At 32.1% G+C, this 19,072-nt stretch overlaps 1 protein-coding gene across 3 annotated transcripts in view; it reads left to right on the top strand.

Annotated features, from left to right (window-relative positions):
• The window catches only part of LOC127733860 (phospholipid-transporting ATPase ABCA1-like), a 90,020-nt gene that overhangs the window by 7,442 nt on the left and 63,506 nt on the right, over positions 1 to 19,072 (top strand). For all 3 annotated transcript variants that reach the window (XR_007997218.1, XM_052243291.1, XM_052243277.1), the window contains exons 3-10: positions 4,360 to 4,456; positions 9,612 to 9,756; positions 10,952 to 11,073; positions 11,488 to 11,612; positions 13,526 to 13,792; positions 14,519 to 14,596; positions 15,238 to 15,541; positions 16,491 to 16,634. Coding sequence is in view for 2 of the 3 variants with exons in the window: in XM_052243291.1 (XP_052099251.1) it covers positions 4,360 to 4,456; positions 9,612 to 9,756; positions 10,952 to 11,073; positions 11,488 to 11,612; positions 13,526 to 13,792; positions 14,519 to 14,596; positions 15,238 to 15,541; positions 16,491 to 16,634 (1,282 nt within the window). In the remaining variant the exon portion in view is untranslated. The remainder of the gene's footprint in view (positions 1 to 4,359; positions 4,457 to 9,611; positions 9,757 to 10,951; positions 11,074 to 11,487; positions 11,613 to 13,525; positions 13,793 to 14,518; positions 14,597 to 15,237; positions 15,542 to 16,490; positions 16,635 to 19,072) is intronic.

The following is a 19,072-nucleotide window of genomic DNA, read 5'->3' as shown; positions in this document are numbered from 1 at the left end:
TAAAATTATGTTTAACTCAAATTACATTCATATGCATATGTACGCCTATACAATGTTTGGCAGCTTGACTAATTAAACAGTCAGTTTTGCCAGCTTACATAGTCTTGGATCAGTTAAATTTAAATATGAACCAAAAAATATAAACTTGTCATTTATCTAAATCAAATCAAATTATTTATTTATTGGTGTAAAATCTAAATATTGGACTATTACCAAGACAAACATTGCATACAAATGACAGTATTAATTAACAAGCATACAGAATCAAAGTTAACAAATATTCAAGTATATCATATATTTAGATATTTTGGAGGAGGTGATACTTTTGCAAATTTGAAAATGAAAGTACAGTATTCTTAATGAGATTGCTATAAAATATAACAAAACAAATATATATGTGTAGGACTCAAATCTATGGTAGGTTCCAGATCTATGGCAGATTCCTAATCTGTGGTAAATATGACATCATGCCATCCCCAATCTATGGCAATTTTTGTCGAGCCTTCGACTTTAGTCGAAAAAGCGAGACATAGCGATCCTACATTCCGTCGGCGTCGTCGTTGTCGTCGGCGGCGTCCACAAATATTCATTCTGTGGTTAAAGTTTTTGAAATTTTAATAACTTTCTTAAACTATCCTGGATTTCTACCAAACTTGGACAGAAGCTTGTTTATGATCATAAGATAGTATCCAGAAGTAAATTTTGTAAAAATAAAATTCCATTTTTTCCGTATTTTACTTATAAATGGACTTAGTTTTTTTGCCGGTAAATATTACATTCACTCTGTGGTTAAAGTTTTTAAAATTTTAATAACTTTCTTAAACTATCCTGGGTTTGTACCAAACTTGGACAGAAGCTTGTTTATGATTATAAGATAGTATCTAGAAGTAAATTTTATAAAAAAGTAAATCCATTTTTTCCTTATTTTACTTTTAAATGGACTTAGATTTTCTGGCCGGAAACAACACATTCACTCTGTGGTTAAAGTTTTTAAAATTTTAATAACTTTCTTATACTATTTTGGATTTGTACCAAACTTGGACAGAAGCTTGTTTATGATCAAAAGCTAGTATCTAGAAGGAAATTTTGTAAAAAAATAAATCCATTTTTTTCGTATTTTACTTTTAAATGGACTTAGATTTTCTGCCAGGAAACAACATATTCACTCTGTGGTTAAAGTTTTTAAAATTTTAATAACTTTCTTATACTATTTTGGATTTGTACCAAACTTGGACAGAAGCTTGTTTATGATCAAATGCTAGTATCTAGAAGGAAATTTTGTTTTCTTCCAGTTAACATTACATTCAGTCTGCAGTTAAAGTTTTTAAACATTTATTAGATTCATAAACTATCCTGGAATTTTACCAAACTTGAACAGAAGCTTCTTACAATCAAAAGATAGTATCAAGAGGAATATTTTTATTGATTTACTTCCTCATTTTTGTTGAGCCTGCGATTAACAGAAAAAGTAGGCGAAACACTGGGTTCCGCGGAACCCTTACGAATTTTTTAGTTTTCTAATCTATGGCGAATTTCTAGTTTTCTAATCTATGGCGAATTTCTAGTTTTCAAATCTATGGCAGATTTTCTGGAAATGAAGGACCAGTCAATACATATCTCACCAATGATTTCAAAGTTGCCTTAAACATGTCAAAATGTCCAAAGGTAGCGAAAAAGCTGCTTTTAAGTTAAAGCCAGTATAAGAAAAATGGATAAGGAGTACGACTAGGAAGCATATCCATGAGTTAACCATTTGTGAAATGAACATTGAATAATGGTCAACCAAATGGTGATGACGACCATAAAATGTTCTTAGTAAGGAAGTGATATACATATATTAATACAGACTTTAGGGGTGAAATGGTGTGTCCCGGAAAAATAAGCATTTACCACTTTGTGCATGGTACCTGTTTGACTATTCCTTTTAACCAAATCCCTTAACAACCCAAAAAACAGTTTGACTTTTTACCTAATATTTATTCAAGCATTAATTAATCTTTTTTAACTGATGACGATTTTAGTCAAAGTCCTGTAATGAACAATGACTTGCCTCAAACATGTGGCTTTCTTAAAAAAATCCTTATTTCTCCAACAGTACAGTTATTTGACATCAATATAGCTGAAAATAATGTTAACCTGTTAATAGTTATTAGAAACTATTACAGTTTTTTTTAAGTTTCCAAATCTCATGAAAGAAAGATTATTTGCTACAATAGTACAGGTAGTCGCTGTTATGTAGCTGACAAAATTCTATTGGTTATGTTAAAAGAAAATCAAAGAGTACCATAGAGATAAAAAAAAATAACAAGAATTTAACAGCATAGCATAACGAAAAATTATGAAAGAAGAGCAAAAAGCAAACCAAAATGCACAGTAAAAACTTGTACAATTAAGGGAGAGGGCAACACCAGGAACACGAGAACAAGAAGACAAGGAGTGGAAACAAACACGAAACATAAACACAGAAAACACCAAAAACACATTCATTTGCTTGAAATTGCCTGCACTAGCGATTTTGCTGCTACGAATGAATATGGGTTTGTTTGCTAGTATTCCTTATTCATCCGAATCAGATGACTACATCTTCTCATTTGCAGGAATTTCTTTTAACATAAACTCAAATTTTTAAATATAATTTAATTAATGGATTAGGGACCTTGAAAAATGGCCTTTTCTTTTCCTTCCATATAACAAAACTGTCATCGTTAGCAGTGGTGTAAACGTTATATGATGTTATTTAATTGTGACGTTATAATTTACTCTTTTCCCCATAAAATTACGTAATATTAAATGACAAAATGTGCCATAGATTTGGAGAAAACAAAATACTGCCTTAGATTTATGATTTGTTTGGCGTTTGTGACGTCATATTTACCATAGATTAGGAATTTGCCATAGATCTGAGTCCTACATGTGTAATAGAAATGATCACAAATTTGTATAACATAATTCTACTTTTTTTTTTGTCAGCTAGGTTATTTGTTTAACTTGATCAATGCATTTTTCAATTCAATTAAATTTGTACTAATTATTAGATTTGCTCAGAAAGAATATTTGACTATTTAATAACCAGTATATCCACAAAAAACATTTCAACTGAAAAATCACTCTCTAGTCATATTTGCCATCAACCCTCAATAATTCATATTAGATATATGTCCATTTAAATTGTTTTGAAATTTGTCTCAGTGAGTGTATTTGTACTCGATAGAATGATTGTGTAACAGAATACATTTAGGTAGAATTTTAACAAAGAAGAAGGCCACTATGTAGAACATAGCTATATTTATTGATCTTTCATTTTGCAATAGACATGTGATAATCTATTGTGTAAAAACAAGCAATCCATGTCCTGTAATATAAGAAGATTTTGTTGAATTAACATGCATCATCATATATGACGAAATTAAATACATGTACTTATTAAACTTGCATGACATTGAAAATTAAAATAGATTTTAAGTTTAAGTACAAATGTATTCAATTCTTGATTGATACATATTCTCATCTCATTTTCTCCACTCTTTTCAGCTAATTATAATTAGAATAGACTTTATAAGAGCAGAATGTAAATAAAGTATTGTAATGTCAGGATTCTTTTGAATTTAATTGAAAATGTTGAAATTATTGTATAACTATAAAATAAATTACTGCAGGAATAACCAATGCAATGTCGTTGACAATTTTTTTATACTCTTCAGTCCCATTCAGGAGGTATGGTTTAAGTTAATTGACAGGAGAGTTCCGAGATAGTTTTTGTTTCAATTTTTATGCCCAGTCAAGAATAGTAAGGGGGCATTATGTTTTCTGGTCTATCTGTTAATCCCTCTGTTTTTCCATCCCATATCAGGTTAGAATTTTTGGTTAAGGTAGTTCACTGTGAAGTTTTGGTCAAATCAACATGTAACTTGGTGCACATGTTTTATCATGATGTGAACTTTTTAAAATTTCTATGTTAAGTTACTGGCTTGACCTTGACTGCATAAAAATACTATACATGAAGGTTAAATCGGTATATTTTCAGGTTAAAATTTGGGTTTAAGTTTGCCATCAAGTTGTGGTCACATTGACTTGTCTCTTAGTACACGTTCATTACTTCTGTAAAGCATCTTCTTTTTACAAATTCTTTTTTCTTTAGAGCTCTACTACTTTGAGCAATTTCTGTTATGAGACTAAATAATACCACACAGTTAGAAAAAAAAACTATTAAGTTGATCTTTTTATGGTTTTTTCTCTTTAAACAATGTTGAGTAAGGTAAACAATATTTTATGTGTCCATTATCAAACTTATTAGATATGAATAGATACTTATATACAATGTATCAAATTAGTTACATACTATATAAATTTTCTTTGTAGTTTCGATTGTTTGCTGAGATTGTATTTCCATTAGCTTTGTTTTTAATTCTTGTGATAGTAAGAACACGACCAGATCTCAAAGTCAATCATGCAGAATGTAAGTAGTTCTTCTGTCTACCATTATGAATTATCCTGTTCTTGTAAAAGGGGGGGAAAGGTACTTCTTAAAATCAGCACTTCTTATTTATTTTAAATTGGTTGACATTTTAGGTCTTTACTTAACAGTCTCCCGCTCTCATGTGTTCAATTCTTGACAGAATTTTATGAAACTTATATCATAGGTTTATATCAGCAATGTCTTTGACACTTTAGAAAATAAGTTCTGATCAAATATTTTTAACGAGTAATGCCCCTTGGAAATATAAATTAAAATGGAAATCACATTGCATTTGCTCTGAAGCCTTCCTTTCTCTTAAGATATTAAAAAGTTTTAAAGAACAAAAAAAAGTGCTATTTTTAGTTATTGCCCTTGTACCTTGGATAGATAAAATATGTGCAACGCGGGGGACATTGGAACTCTGTTCTTTTATCTATTTGGTTATACCTATTCATATATATGATGTAAAGTTGAGACAACACAGTTCAGGGGAGACTTATTTACTCAATTTATGTCATAGCACTAATGCAGAAATAAAAAAAATGTTTTTTTTTGAAAAATGAATCCAGAATAAGAATATTCAACTATATGTACTACTATAGACCAAGTATTACATGAATGTGTTGAATAAAAGTTTGAAATTTATAATGCACTTTAAAGTACCACTCACTGCCGACTGACCTGCCAAGTTTTCTGATTTATTGTGGGTTTCCCCCGTGAGAGGTCTCGGCCAGACTCTTGAGATCCATGATTACATAAACCAAATGCATAACAACTGGCATTCAAAGGAGCGAAAATTGCATTTAAGCACACATGCACTCATGAAAAACCATAGAATGTTAGGCTTAAAACCATTATTGACACGTCTCTTTGACACATTCCCCATTTCCATTCTCAATTTTATTATGTTCTCTTCAATCTCTTGTTCTTTAAATAACACATGGAGATTTGGCAGGTATATACCAGTATACTTAATTTGTATGATCTTTTATTCTTGATGATTCAAAATCAGTCAAATTTTACCTGTAATTTAGTTATATGAATATATTGGACATTTAACAAAAGACATAAAAATACTACTTGTATGCCGATGGAATGTTTTACCTCAGGTGAACTTTTGGACATATTGTGGGAAAGTGTTTGGACCATAAAACACTAAACTGATATAATCTAAATTGAATTATCATGAACGATGACATATAAAGAATTGTATAATATAAGAATTTTGTGAAAGTTATTTTTAATATATGGATAATTAGATATTTTTCTATTGATTTTGTATTGTTACAGTTTTAAAACCTTTAATGAGAGACAGAATTTCTTTCCTTGCATTTATACAATTGCACAAAGATTTTTGCATTTCTCTTATTGACTAAACACGAAAAAAAGGCAGCGTTTCCATCAAGCAGAACCAGTTCTAACTATTGAGAATAATATTCTCCAAACATCATCAATTGAAAAACTTTTAGGTGTTAGAATTGACTCTAATCTGTCATGGACAGGCCATGTTAATTACTTATGTTCATCAATATCATCTACAAATGTAGATTTCATTTACCCTCTAAGATCAAGAAATTTCTAAATATTGATTCAAGAAAATTATTTTATAATGGTTATATTCTCCCACTGATAGATTATTGTTGTATTATTTGGAGTGGTTGTTCTAAAAATGAGCTAGTAAGAATAACAAAATTGCAGAAAAGGGCTGCAAGACTAATTTTAGATGCTGATCCACTTTCAGCATCAGCACCTCTGTTTAAACAGCTTGGGTGGATGACAGTAGAGAACAGAATATCATACCATAAATCTGTTTTGATGCATAAATGCCTTAAGTATGAACTCCTGAATATTTAACTGAAAAATCTAAAGAAATGCCAGAAATAAACCAATATTTGTTGAGGAATACGTCTTACAAAAAATTGCAAGTTCCAAAAGCCCAAACAGAGCTGTATAAGAAATCTTTTATATATTCAGGATTTATTTTATTGAATAACTTACCAATGCAATATCCCTGAAAAAGTCTACCTCAGGTACAAGCTCATTAAAAAAAAATGACTTGTTGGAATATTAGGAAGCTGTGTAAATTTATGTGCATAATAATTTTTCACACACTTACTTAAACTTTAAATATTGTTGAGGTCACTCACCATCATTTGAATGATGCCAATTCATCATTTTTAACCTGTTTTAAAAATTGTATATTTCATGTAAACAATTTCTTATTTGATTTTGGTCTCTCCTGCCACGAAAGTCGCTGTATGCCAGACATAAGTTAGAAGACCTGGGTGGTTCATACCTTGTATGCAGATACCTTATGTTATGAAATTTTCTTCTGTCATATGCCATTGTCCTTGACCTCATTTTCATGGTTCAGTGACTGCTTGAAAAAAAAATTACAATTTTTTTGTCAGTTGAATTTCTCACTTATTATGAGTAATGGGATAAATATATTTGGTATATTGGTTCCTTGCAACGTCTACATGTCCGTCAGACAGGGGTAACCTGACCTCAACCTCAATTCATGGATCAGTGATCAAGGTTAAAGTTACGTGATTAGGTCTGTTTCTCAGATACTACAAGCAGCAGGTCAACTATATGTGGTGTATGGAATGATTGTAAGGGGTACATGTCAGACTGGCAGGTTCATCTGACCTTGACCTCATTTTCATGGTTCATTGGTCATTGTTAATTTTTTTGTGTTTTGGTCTGTTTTTCAAGTACTGTATGCAATAGGTCAACTATATTTGGTGTATGGAATGATTGTAAGGTGTACATGTCTGTCTAGCTGGTGTCATCTGACCTTGACCTCATTTTGATGGTTCATTGGTCAATGTTAAGGTTTTGTGTTTTGGTCTGTTTTTCAAGTGCTATAAGCAATAGGTCAACTATATTTGGTTTATGGAATGATTGTAAGGTGAACATGTCTGTCTAGCTGGTGTCATCTGACCTTGACCTCATTTTCATGGTTCATTGGTCAATGTTAAGTTTTTGTGTTTTGGTCTGTTTTTCAAATACTAATAGCAATAGGTCAACTATAATTGGTGTATGAAATGATTGTTAGGTGTACATGTCTGTCTAGCCAGTATCATCTAACATTGACCTCTTTTCCATGGTTCTTGGTTAACATTAATTTTTTGTGTTTGTGTCTGTTTTTCAATAACCATAAGCAATGGGTCAACTATATTTGGTGTATGGAATAATTGTAAGGTGTACATGTCTATGTGACAGTTTTTATCTGACCTTGACCTCATTGTCATGGATCTTTAAAAATGTTAAGTTTTTGTGATACTTGTAGTAAAACCTTTATCTTTAAGACTTTCAACATAAAATCAATGGTGATTAAAACAGGCGAGACATTTCAGCGTGTGCACTCTTGTACTTATTTGTGCGTTTTGTTTGATTATTTTGTAATTCTGTGTTTGCTATGTTTCAATGTATTTCATGAGGGCCTTTGGGAAGATTAGTTTTATAGCTGACTGTGTAACCCTCTATAGATAAAGAATTATTATTATTATTATTAAACATTTACTTTGTAAGATATTTAGTTCCTAACATTCTAGCAAGATGAATAACAACAATAGTATTGTTGTTTATTTGATGTATTGGTTGTTTCATAACTAATGTATCATGGGATTTTTGTCTCATGAAAGTTTCCCTCATTAACGTATACCATCCAATTTTTTTGTCTCATGAACTAAAGTATAAGCGAGACATAGGTATGCTGTTTCAGGCAGTGACGGTGTCAACAATGTATTAGTTTGTGATTAGGTCAGTTTATGGGGAATCACTAGTGGTAGGTCAATGATATTTGGTATGCAGTTATATTAGCATTGGCACATCTCATTTCCATGGAGATTGTTTGGCCCTGCCCCCTCAGTCATGGTATATTGACTTTGAAACTTTTGCTTAGTTTACATGTATTATTTCATGAGTAAGTCAGTTTATGGGGAACCAATAGTAGTAGGTCAATGGTATTTGGTATGCAGTTGTATTAGCATAGGCACATCTCATTTCCATGGAAATTGTTTGGCTCTGTACCTTCAGTCATGGTCATTGACTTTGAATATTTTGCATAACTTACATGTTAAAGTATTGCTATTTTAATTTCAACATTTACATTTCACTATCAAAATAACAAAAAGGCAAGACATCTCTCTGTGTTAACAGTTTATTAGTCCCCTACTGACTAAGCCGAAGGGGACTTTAGGTTTGCACTCTGTCCGTCAGTCCAGCAACTCAGTTTTCCACACTTTTTTTCTTTGTTCTTGAAGATATTGATTTGACATTTGGTATATAGTTTTATCATGACAAGTTATAGATCAAGTTCGAATTCTATTCCGGCCTGATGATTAAGTCCAGAGTTATGGTCCACAAAAAAACTCCATAACTTATGTTAGAGTACTATGTTAAACCATCTGTACAAAGGGAGATAACTCATTTTTTAAAAGACATTCTTTGGTAAATTGTTTGAGGAATTTTGTGGCAGGTTTATATGTTATTTTATATAAACTAATTTTCTGAATGCTACTTGTATATATATATATATATTTTTTTTTATTAGGTAAGTGAAATCCTTTAATTAGATAATAATCTATTTTATTAAGGTATATATTTCGTTACATTGTGTAGATACAAGTTGTTGACATTTTATAGATAAGTTACAAATCTTTATTAGTTTGTGACAAATGAAAGAAAAAATATTTGGAACTATTAATTATATTTGATTGTAATTTGAAAATAGATATACATTGTATTACATCATATCTAATTTTAGAGAACTATTAATCATATCTAATGTTAGAGTGTTATAGGTTTTCCTCACTTTTTTTCATCATGCTTGAAGATATTGATTGACAATTGGTATATAGTTTTATCATGACAAGTTATAGATCAAGTTCAAATTTTTGTTTCGGTCTGATAATTTTGTGCAGAGTCATGGTCCTTGGACTTGAAAAAATTCACTGATATATTCAGTTTTCCACACAGTTTTTAGTCATGCTTGAAGATATTGACTTGATATTTTCTTTTTGTTAATACCATGACAAGTTATGGAACAAGTTAGCTTTTTGTTCCAGTATAATGAATTTTTATCCGGTAGGGGACTATGTATTGCCATGCAATACTCTCAGAATGCTTGTTTTTTTCTAATTTGAAGGTCATTTTGATGGCAATGCTATGCCGAGTGCTGGCACTTGGCCCTTTCTACAATCCTTAGTTTGTAATGCAGAAAACAGATGTTACCAGACTGTTACAGCTGATGAAGCTGCTGGTACAACAGCCTCAGGAAATCCACAGGCTTTGTAAGTACTGTAAATTCAGAAATTATTGCAAAGTTTTTATTAATACAAGTTATGCCACTGGGTGAGTATACTAGTAGCAATAATAAGATTTTGATATCAAAAACATATATCTGAATGCATATTTTTCTGAAATTGCAATAATTAATCTCACATTTTTGTCCTTTCATAAATAATCTCATTAATAAATGCATGCAATAATTTCTGAATTTACAAATATATCTGTAATGTACTGTACCAAAGAGTTACATCTGTAATGTACTGTACCAAAGGGATATATCTTAATGTACTGTACCAAAGGGCTACATCTGTAATGTACTGTACCAAAGGGCTGTACCAAAGGGATACATCTGTAATGTACTGCACCAAAAGGATACATCTATAATGCACTGTACCAAAGGGCTACATCTGTAATGCACTGTACCAAAGGGCTACATCTGTAATGAACTGTACCAAAGGGATACACCTGTAATGCACTGTATCAAAAGGATACATCTCAAATGCACTGTACCAAAGGGATACATCTGTAATGCACTGTACCAAAGGGATACATCTGTAATGCACTGTATCAAAAGGATACATCTGTAATGTACTGTATCAAAGGGATACATCTGTAATGCACTGTCCCAAAGCGAAATATATGTAATTCGCTGTAACAAATTTTGTTTGACTAGGAACATACTGTAATCGGCCTTGTATAGTTCACACAAGTACATTGTCCGCACCCCCCTTCTCGCCACAAGAATTCAGGTAAAAAAACTTTTTTGTGTTTCAAAAACATCTAATGAAACTCCGGTATTTTCAAATCGTGTGTGATCGTTTGTGGTATTTTCATGTTCCATGATTAAATTGAAGTTGAAAATGCTTGTAAATGATTCTAAAACACATCACTAGTTTTGAAATAAGGCAAAATCAACATTTTACTATGAAGTTGTCAGAATTATTGTAGACTTTGCATAAAAATTAGTTTTAAAACTGAGGTAAATGAAATATCAAATTAAAAGTGGTGTCAAAAACAAGAATAATTGAATATCTGAAATAGATATAATTGCTTTTGAAATCTATTAAATTCAACCTTCCATACATGTTATCTTTACAAAATCTTTGAATAAAGTTCTAAGTGATGTGTAACTTAGATGCCATTAACACATTATGTTGATTTTGTAAATAAAAAGACATGAATTTTACATTTTTCTAGGATTACTAGAATTTTGAAAGATATAGGACAATTAGCAGATCCTAAACTCATACAGAACTTACTAAAAGATGGACAGAGTATTATGAGAGTGCTTGGCATGATCAGAAATGGAACAGCCACAGGTTTGTACAACTTCACTTCATAAGGAATAGATAAGTTTTTCTTTAATCTTAAATTACTTAATGTTTATGTGATCATATATTTTCAATTGGAAATATAAATTATATAGAAAATTGCATTGTAAGCACTTTCAAGCCACATTTCCAGTGAGATTTTTATGAAATTCATATTAAAGATTTATGTGAGTTATGTCTTGTACAAGTTTGAATATAAATTTTGATCATCTATTTTTACAGGAAGCGTGTCCTTTTGAAATGTAATTTATATTGACATTGCATTGTAAGGACTCTCACACATATATTTCATGTGGGATTTTTCAAAGGTTATATAAGCAAGCTCTTGGAGGATTTGATAATCTAGCTGACTTTTGCAGGAGTTATTTCCCTCTTAAATGTGATTTATATTGTCTATTGTAGGGGGTATAAATTTAGGAAACATTGTGACTAATCCTACAGACCTGAGGAACCAGATCATTAACAACAACATCAGTTTGTCTCCTGATGTGATAGATCAATTACTTAATGCGACAATCAATCCAGCTGTAAGTCACTTTATTGCTTGAAGAGACCATTTAGCCACAAAATAGGTAGAGACCAATAGCCACAATATATGTAGAGACCAATTAGCCACAATATATGTAGAGACTGTTTAGCCCCAAAATATGTAGAGACCATTTAGCTATAATATATATAGAGACCATTTAGCCATAATGTATGTAGAGATCATTTAGCCACAATATATGTAGAGACCATAGCTAAGATATATGTTAGAAACCATTTAGCCATAATCTATATAGAGACCATTTTGCCACAATATATGTAGAGACCAATTAGCAGCAATATATGTAGAGACCAATTAGGAACAATATATTTAGATACCATATCTACAATATACTGTGGATTCATTAATATTCGTTGGATACCAATTTTCATGGATTTGGTGGGTACAGGGGAACCACAAATTTAAATGTTCAACAAATAACAAATGGTTTAAAGGAATGTATGCAGACTTTGCCAAAACAACAAAATTACATATTAACGAAAATGCAAATTTTCCTCAATCAACGAAAATTGATACCCACGAAAATAAATGAAGCCACAGTATGTAGAGACCATTTAGCCACAACATATGTAGAGACCATTTAGCCACAACATATGTAGATACCATTTTGCCACAATAAATATAGAGACCATTAAGTCATAATATATTTAGAGACCATTTAGCTACAATATATATATGTAGAGACCTTTTTGCCACAATATATGTAGAGACCATAGCTACAATATATGTAAGAGACCAATTAGCCACAATATATGTAGAGACCATTATGCTACAATATATGTAGAGACCATTTAACCACAATATATGTAGAGACCATTTAGCCACAATATATGTAGAGACTTTTTTTCCACAATATATGTAGACACCGTTTAGCCACAATATATGTAGACACTGTTTAGCCACAATATACAATGTATGTAGAGACCATTTAGCCACAATATATGTAGAGACCATTTAACCACAATAATTGTGCATACCATGCAGATGAATTTATACTTTTGGGTATACATTTTTCCCTTTGAATTAAAAAAAATCATACAATATCAAATTAAACACAATATTGGACATTGTAGCTACTTTAAAGATAATTTTGGTTTTGGTGTTTAAGTTATTGTTGCAGTGCAACAGTTTTGGAACTTGGACAGGTAATGATCTGTTGACTGCTTCCTTGTATTTTATAAACTAATTATACCAGGTTCAACAAAGCAGATAAAAACTGTGTCAGCTTTTACCCTCAGATGTAGACTGTTACCATCAGCATCAGATCTGTTGAAGGGTCAAAGATAATAACTGTTCCCCTTGAATCACGTCAATAAGTGTATATTGTTGAACAATATAGTAATCTAATTTTAACATTTCTCATAATTTTGTCCCATCTAGTTAGATTTTGACCTGAGTCTGATATGAAGTTGAGTTTTCCCCTGAAATGCATTAGTTTTTAATTTTTTTATGTTCAGTTTAACCTTGATAAGTCAAAGTCAAAGGAACCTGAAATAACTATTTGACTTCATCTAGGTCCAAGTCAATTTTGAATGTGACCTTCATCATGTTTTCAGTATGGTACGTGATAAATCGTTCCATGTGAATATTTTTTTGGTAAAAAGCAACAATTGTGAATTTGAAGTGGTTGATGTAAAAATTCTGTGAACCTGCTTTTTTCATGACATCATATATAGATAAAACTGTATGGCTCGTCATAGATGAAATTGTTTTTACTAAGACTGACAAAATACCTCAACCTATCAGAGTTTACAACACAACTAGGTTTGATAGTGTATTGATTAAAGATAAAGGAATATAAGTTACATGTTTTTCTATTTCAAAAAAACGCTGACAAGCTAGCTTGCATCAGCATTTTCTGGTGCTAATCTAATTCCTTTTTTTCTATCATAGCTGCCAACTGGTGTATTATTTGACTTTGGAGAATGTCGATTGATACAAAACAACAGAACATCAGGAGGTATTCCCAACACCAACACAACTGTTCAGGATCTTCGTAGTCTTCTGTGTGATAGAAATTTAAATGAGACTATTATCTTCCCAACACAGTCTCTCCAAGATACTGTTCAGACACAGCTGTGTAATCTGTCCCTAGTACAGTTTGATGAGCTCTACGGATTACTTCTATCAGCACTCAACAATACAAGATCAAATGAAGAGGTACACTTATAATTAGTAGGACATATTTCTGATTGCAGAGGTTGTTCATGTGACATTCATCATTTCTTTGTTTAAATTTAGGCCTTTTTACACATGTTAGAAGGTATTACCTATAAAGAGAGACAATCCTTTTAGTCTTTATTTCCTTTTCTATGTGATTTTGTATTTATCTGACATTTAAATTTTAAAATAATGTTGAACTGTAAGAGATGTTAAAGTTATTCAAATGAAATGTTTGTTACCTTTTACAAGTAAGGGCTGTTAGGACTTCCATAACACATACATGGGCTGAGGGAAGACAATTTGAAGTCTCATCTGTGGGTGGATGTTTTTGTACAGTGGAAGTATAAGAGAAATTGTAAAATTGCCTCTATAGATAGTTACCGTATTTTTGAAATGCCTTCCCTGGGTACCATGTATGTTTAAATGGAACAGTCCGAAGTAGAATTCATTAGCAATATGAAACGCTCTTCATATAAGACATGATTTGATGTAAATAATCATACAAAATGTATCTTCTCAGGCTATTCTATGAATACTAGGAGTTGTTGGATACACATCAATGAGACAATGGTCAAGGACATCAATGAGACAATGGTCAGTGACATCAATGAGACAATGGTCAAGGACACAAATAAGTAAAAGACATCCAGAAATCAACATACAGTCTTCAACAGTTGACAGATTTCTATACAATATCATATATAATGTTTTATTGTGTTGTAGATATTAGATTATATAGAGAGGAATGCAGGAGAAGAATTATCGTCTGATCCAGCAGAATTATTACAGTTATACAACGATGTAAGTTATAATATAGTTCAAAGAAAAATAAACTACAGATTATTGAAATTTTACATTTTAATGCCCCCGCCGCAGTGGAGGGGACATTAAGTGTTACCCTTTCTGTCAGTACGTCCATATGTCTGTACGTTCTCTAACTTTATTTTGCCTTAACCAAATGATATGAAAGTTATACACAATGCTTATTACCACAAAATTCAGATCAAGTTCGAATTTGGGTGGAGCCACTTTTACCGTTCTTGAGTTATGTCCCTTTATACCATTATATGCAAGTGGGGGCATCATCTGTGTCCCATGGACACATTCTCCATTTATTTGAAGATTGATGAATTGTTGGTGTCAAGTGATACTTCCAGTAGACTTGGCTTTATCATGGTGGCCAAATTTCATTGGTGGAGGAAGCTGACAAACATGGAGAGAATAAATAACTGACCTACAATATGAAGACTTATATGACTGTCAATGAAAGAGTTATCAGTCTTCATTTAGTGCACATTGTATAGGAGCCATAACTGACTGAATGATCATTAGTCTTTGTCCTTTGTAGATTGCATTTCACTTTTAGTCAGTAGTTATGTATGTGGTAAGTACTGGTATTTTGTAATAAGTGTTCATTAATTTTTCCCTCTTTTGCTTGATAGTTCACAACCTTATACCAGGATTACCAAAATGACAGGGATGTTATTGAAACTGTTGAAAGCCTGTTCAATCAGCTCCAGGGAACTACAATGGGACAGAGTGTCAACGGCACTGCCATGGTCCAGAGTCTGGTATGTGGTCGAGGAAGTACCAAATGTAGACCTGGATATTATATAGCAGGATCTAGTTGTCTCCCCTGTAAGGTAGGAACATACCAACCTAATGCCGATCAGGGGTCCTGTATACAATGCGAAGATAACCTAAAGACTAATTCTACAGCCTCTACCAAAGAAGATGATTGTCAAGGTACATCTCATTATTTTACTATGAATTGTAACTTTAGAGTTTCTGTAAGCGGCATTACAGAAAAAAAAATTAAAATTGTTTAGGACTTACAGTTTTTTAAATGCATATATATTTTTATGGATCAAGTAGCTTAAAATTCCCAAATATCTTAAAAATAACTTTAAGGCACTAAATTATGCAAGCTGCTGGTAATGTGTGTATAATTTTTTCTTTGGCAAACACAAAATGAATATCTTTAAAATGCTGAATAAGTCCTTACTCTCATGTATCATGTGCTAATAAATATTCACAGTAAAAGCCATATTGAATAATTTTGAATAAGTAGCACTTTTGAACAGATATATCATGTTATGGAGGGGTATTTGTGAAAAATACCAGTCAAGGGACTGTAAAATTTCCTGAGCCGCTAGACGAGGGAAATTCGGTCCCAAGACTGGTATTTCACAAATACCCCTCCATAACATGATATATCTGTTTAATTACACCGAATAGATTTGGATTGAAACTCTCTGTACAGGTGAAGATATTTTTTTTTACTTGAAAGCTGTAATTCATTAACATGTTTATGCATAATTTTGAGGATAAGAGGATATTATCATAGAACTGCGGGAATTATACATGTACTAATACGCATTAGCTCACTTTTTTATGTAACGACATAACCCAAAAAATTTGGCAGGAAGATGCTCGAGAGGGTAAAAAAGGAATATCCAAAATGGCAATTACCATGGTATTTGAGGCAAATTTACGGCAGTGGTGAAAAACAGGCAAATTTGTTTGAAATGAGGAAAAAATATTAAAATATGCAAAAAATACACTGGCTATCAACCAATCAAAATCTGGCTTTCTTATATAAGGTGTAATTAATAGGACAATTTAAGTCAATTGTCATGTTTGATATTGAAAAGGCAAGATTATAGATACAATATTATATATTTTATTTATGTAGTAAATTGTGGAGCTGGCCAGGAGGGTGATGATGATTGTTCCAATTGTAAGTCAGGTTATTATAAACCATCAGCAGGGATTTATCCATGTATGAAATGCCCGCTGCACACAACATCTAATCAGGCCAGGACAGAATGTAATATATGTAAGTACCAGTGAAAAAAGTTAATACTCAAATATTGTTTTGTTTTATTAAACTTTTTCTGTGAAATTTTGAGAGTTAAACTTTTGAAAATAAAAAATCTAAAGTTCATAAAGGAAAAGTTAGAGGAACCTGCTTAAGTTTCTAATGCCTGAGAAATGTGAATGTGGAAGTCTTTTGACGATGATTATAGATTATCGATGATCATCTCAACAAGATTGATTTTCTCGCTTGAGCCGGTACCGTGAAAGTGAGAAAAGCAATCAAGTTGAGATGACCAATGATAATCTTATTATCGCTTTTTTGCCTTTGATGACGTTGATGTTTACACTGACAACGACATGTGCGCCCTTAGTTTCTAGCGATAATTTTTCATATCACTCTACTGTGCTGAGAAAGGAAATTATCAGTCAGTATGATCAAAGGAAAATTTCGTAAAATAGTGATAAACATTGTTCACGATTATGGAGAGTAAATTCCCCTTATGGCTTAACATTTACATTTTTACATTTTCCATGTTTAGGTTAATATTCAATACAGATTTATATTAATTATAACAATTACAGTGTTGTCAGCCTGAAATATTCCAGACTTGGTGCAGGTATTTTTCCTAGTAAAAGTGGTTGTTAAAAGGTTAAGTGGTGCAACTATAATGGATAAATGACTTTCTTTCAGATTTCCATCAGGTGAAACTTCTAGAAAAAAAGAGAGTCAAGAATTTATTAAAGAAAAAAAAAAAAATCTCATTTAACATGCACATACCTGCAAAGTGCAAACCCTCCCATTTTGAGCGGGAGACTCCCGCTCAAATGGCGAAATTCGGGAAATCTCCCGCTTGCCAGTATCCTCCCGCGCGGGAGTATAGAATCTCCCGCTTTGGGATATTTTAACCTTGAATGACAAGTCAACATTAATTACGTTTTTGTCTCACTGATGAGGGTTGTTTTTACCTGTAAATCACAGACCATGTGAAATTAAATGGCTTCACTTCACAGCTTGGGTGTCAAACATAGTACTTATTAACGATCATTAACGACTTTTGCTTCAAGCAAAACACTTCAAAGAAATTTCGGGTTACTTCCCCTGTTTAATCCTGTTTTAAGTTACCCTTCTTAAGATAATGTGAATTGATAAAACAATATAAACTAAATACAAATTAAACAAAGAATCATAAAAGGATAGCAATTAAAAGATTTTGTATGCCTTAAGACAAAAAAAATAATTATATTTTAAAAATCACTTAAAAGATCTATACTTCTATTCAATGTTTATATTGAAATTTATAAAATATGTATTGAACCAAATTGAGTGAAATAAATATGTGCACACACAAAATGCACCTGTAACATGATGATTGCTGTCTTATTACAGAGGTATCTGGGGTGATAATTGTCCGGAAGGAATTCAAATGTCAAAGTTGATGTAAGAGGAAAGAAACAAACAACACACCTTATCCCCGCCTTAGTATATTTCTAGGATTTTGATTGGATAACGCACGTCGTTACAAAACCAATAGCCCCTGGGAGTTTCTAACCCATATACCTGGACGTTGCTCTCCATTACCCCGGGGGACGTCACACGCGTTTTCCTTAGTTCCATGGTTGTTCTTTGTGAAATATAGAATTCTGTAGATTATTCATGATGTTTGTAATTAAATATTTAATCCACTAACGATGTTATCTTATTTTGTCGATCATTTGCACACATTTTAGTAAATGCATCACTTGGCTGCCACATCGTCTATGAATGGGACTACTTACCTAGCTATGCAAATGACCCAAGTTAACGTCACACCGTCTATGATGTAACTCTCACAACATTGAGCGCCAAATTCGACCCACTCCAGTTTCTCTGTCTCCGTATTAAAAACGTCTTATATTTGAATACCTGTAGGGTTCTACCAAAGGTAGTACCCTACACCCCGTAAAAGATACGTCAAATTCCCAAATTTCAATAAAAGATTTTTAGAAAATGAAAAAAACGTTGCTTTCACTTTACACTTTGTGGTCGAATTTCTCTAAAAATCGACAGATTTGGACTAAGACCGGGGATCAATTCATTATCTTCGTTCATATCCGTAGATATGGATATTTTAACACCCTTCAGTACCCTGTACACCCTTTGGCTTCGCCTCAGGGTGTACTTGGATACTTCAGGGTGTTAAAATATCCATATCTACGGATATGAACGTAGATAACTTATATTCTGTAGGATATAACCATATTTAAAGAAACAAAGTATATCTATTAACTCTTATGTGTGTATCGTAGATGAATAAATAAACACGTCATATATTTCACTTGAAAATGTCGTTCGCGCAAAATCTCCCCCTCAGCTGTCATAGCTGAGAGGGAGATCTCCCTCTTTGAAGGTTTCAGAGGTTGGCAGGTATGCATGCATCTGAAAAATTTTATTATCTGCTTTAGTAAACAGTTCACCTG

The sequence above is a fragment of the Mytilus californianus genome, unplaced genomic scaffold (genome assembly GCF_021869535.1).
Source record: "Mytilus californianus isolate M0D057914Y unplaced genomic scaffold, xbMytCali1.0.p SCAF_1, whole genome shotgun sequence".
Lineage (NCBI taxonomy): Eukaryota > Metazoa > Mollusca > Bivalvia > Mytilida > Mytilidae > Mytilus > Mytilus californianus.
The sequence above is the reverse complement of the archived record's forward strand: the minus strand, read 5'-3'. Positions and strand labels throughout refer to the sequence as shown.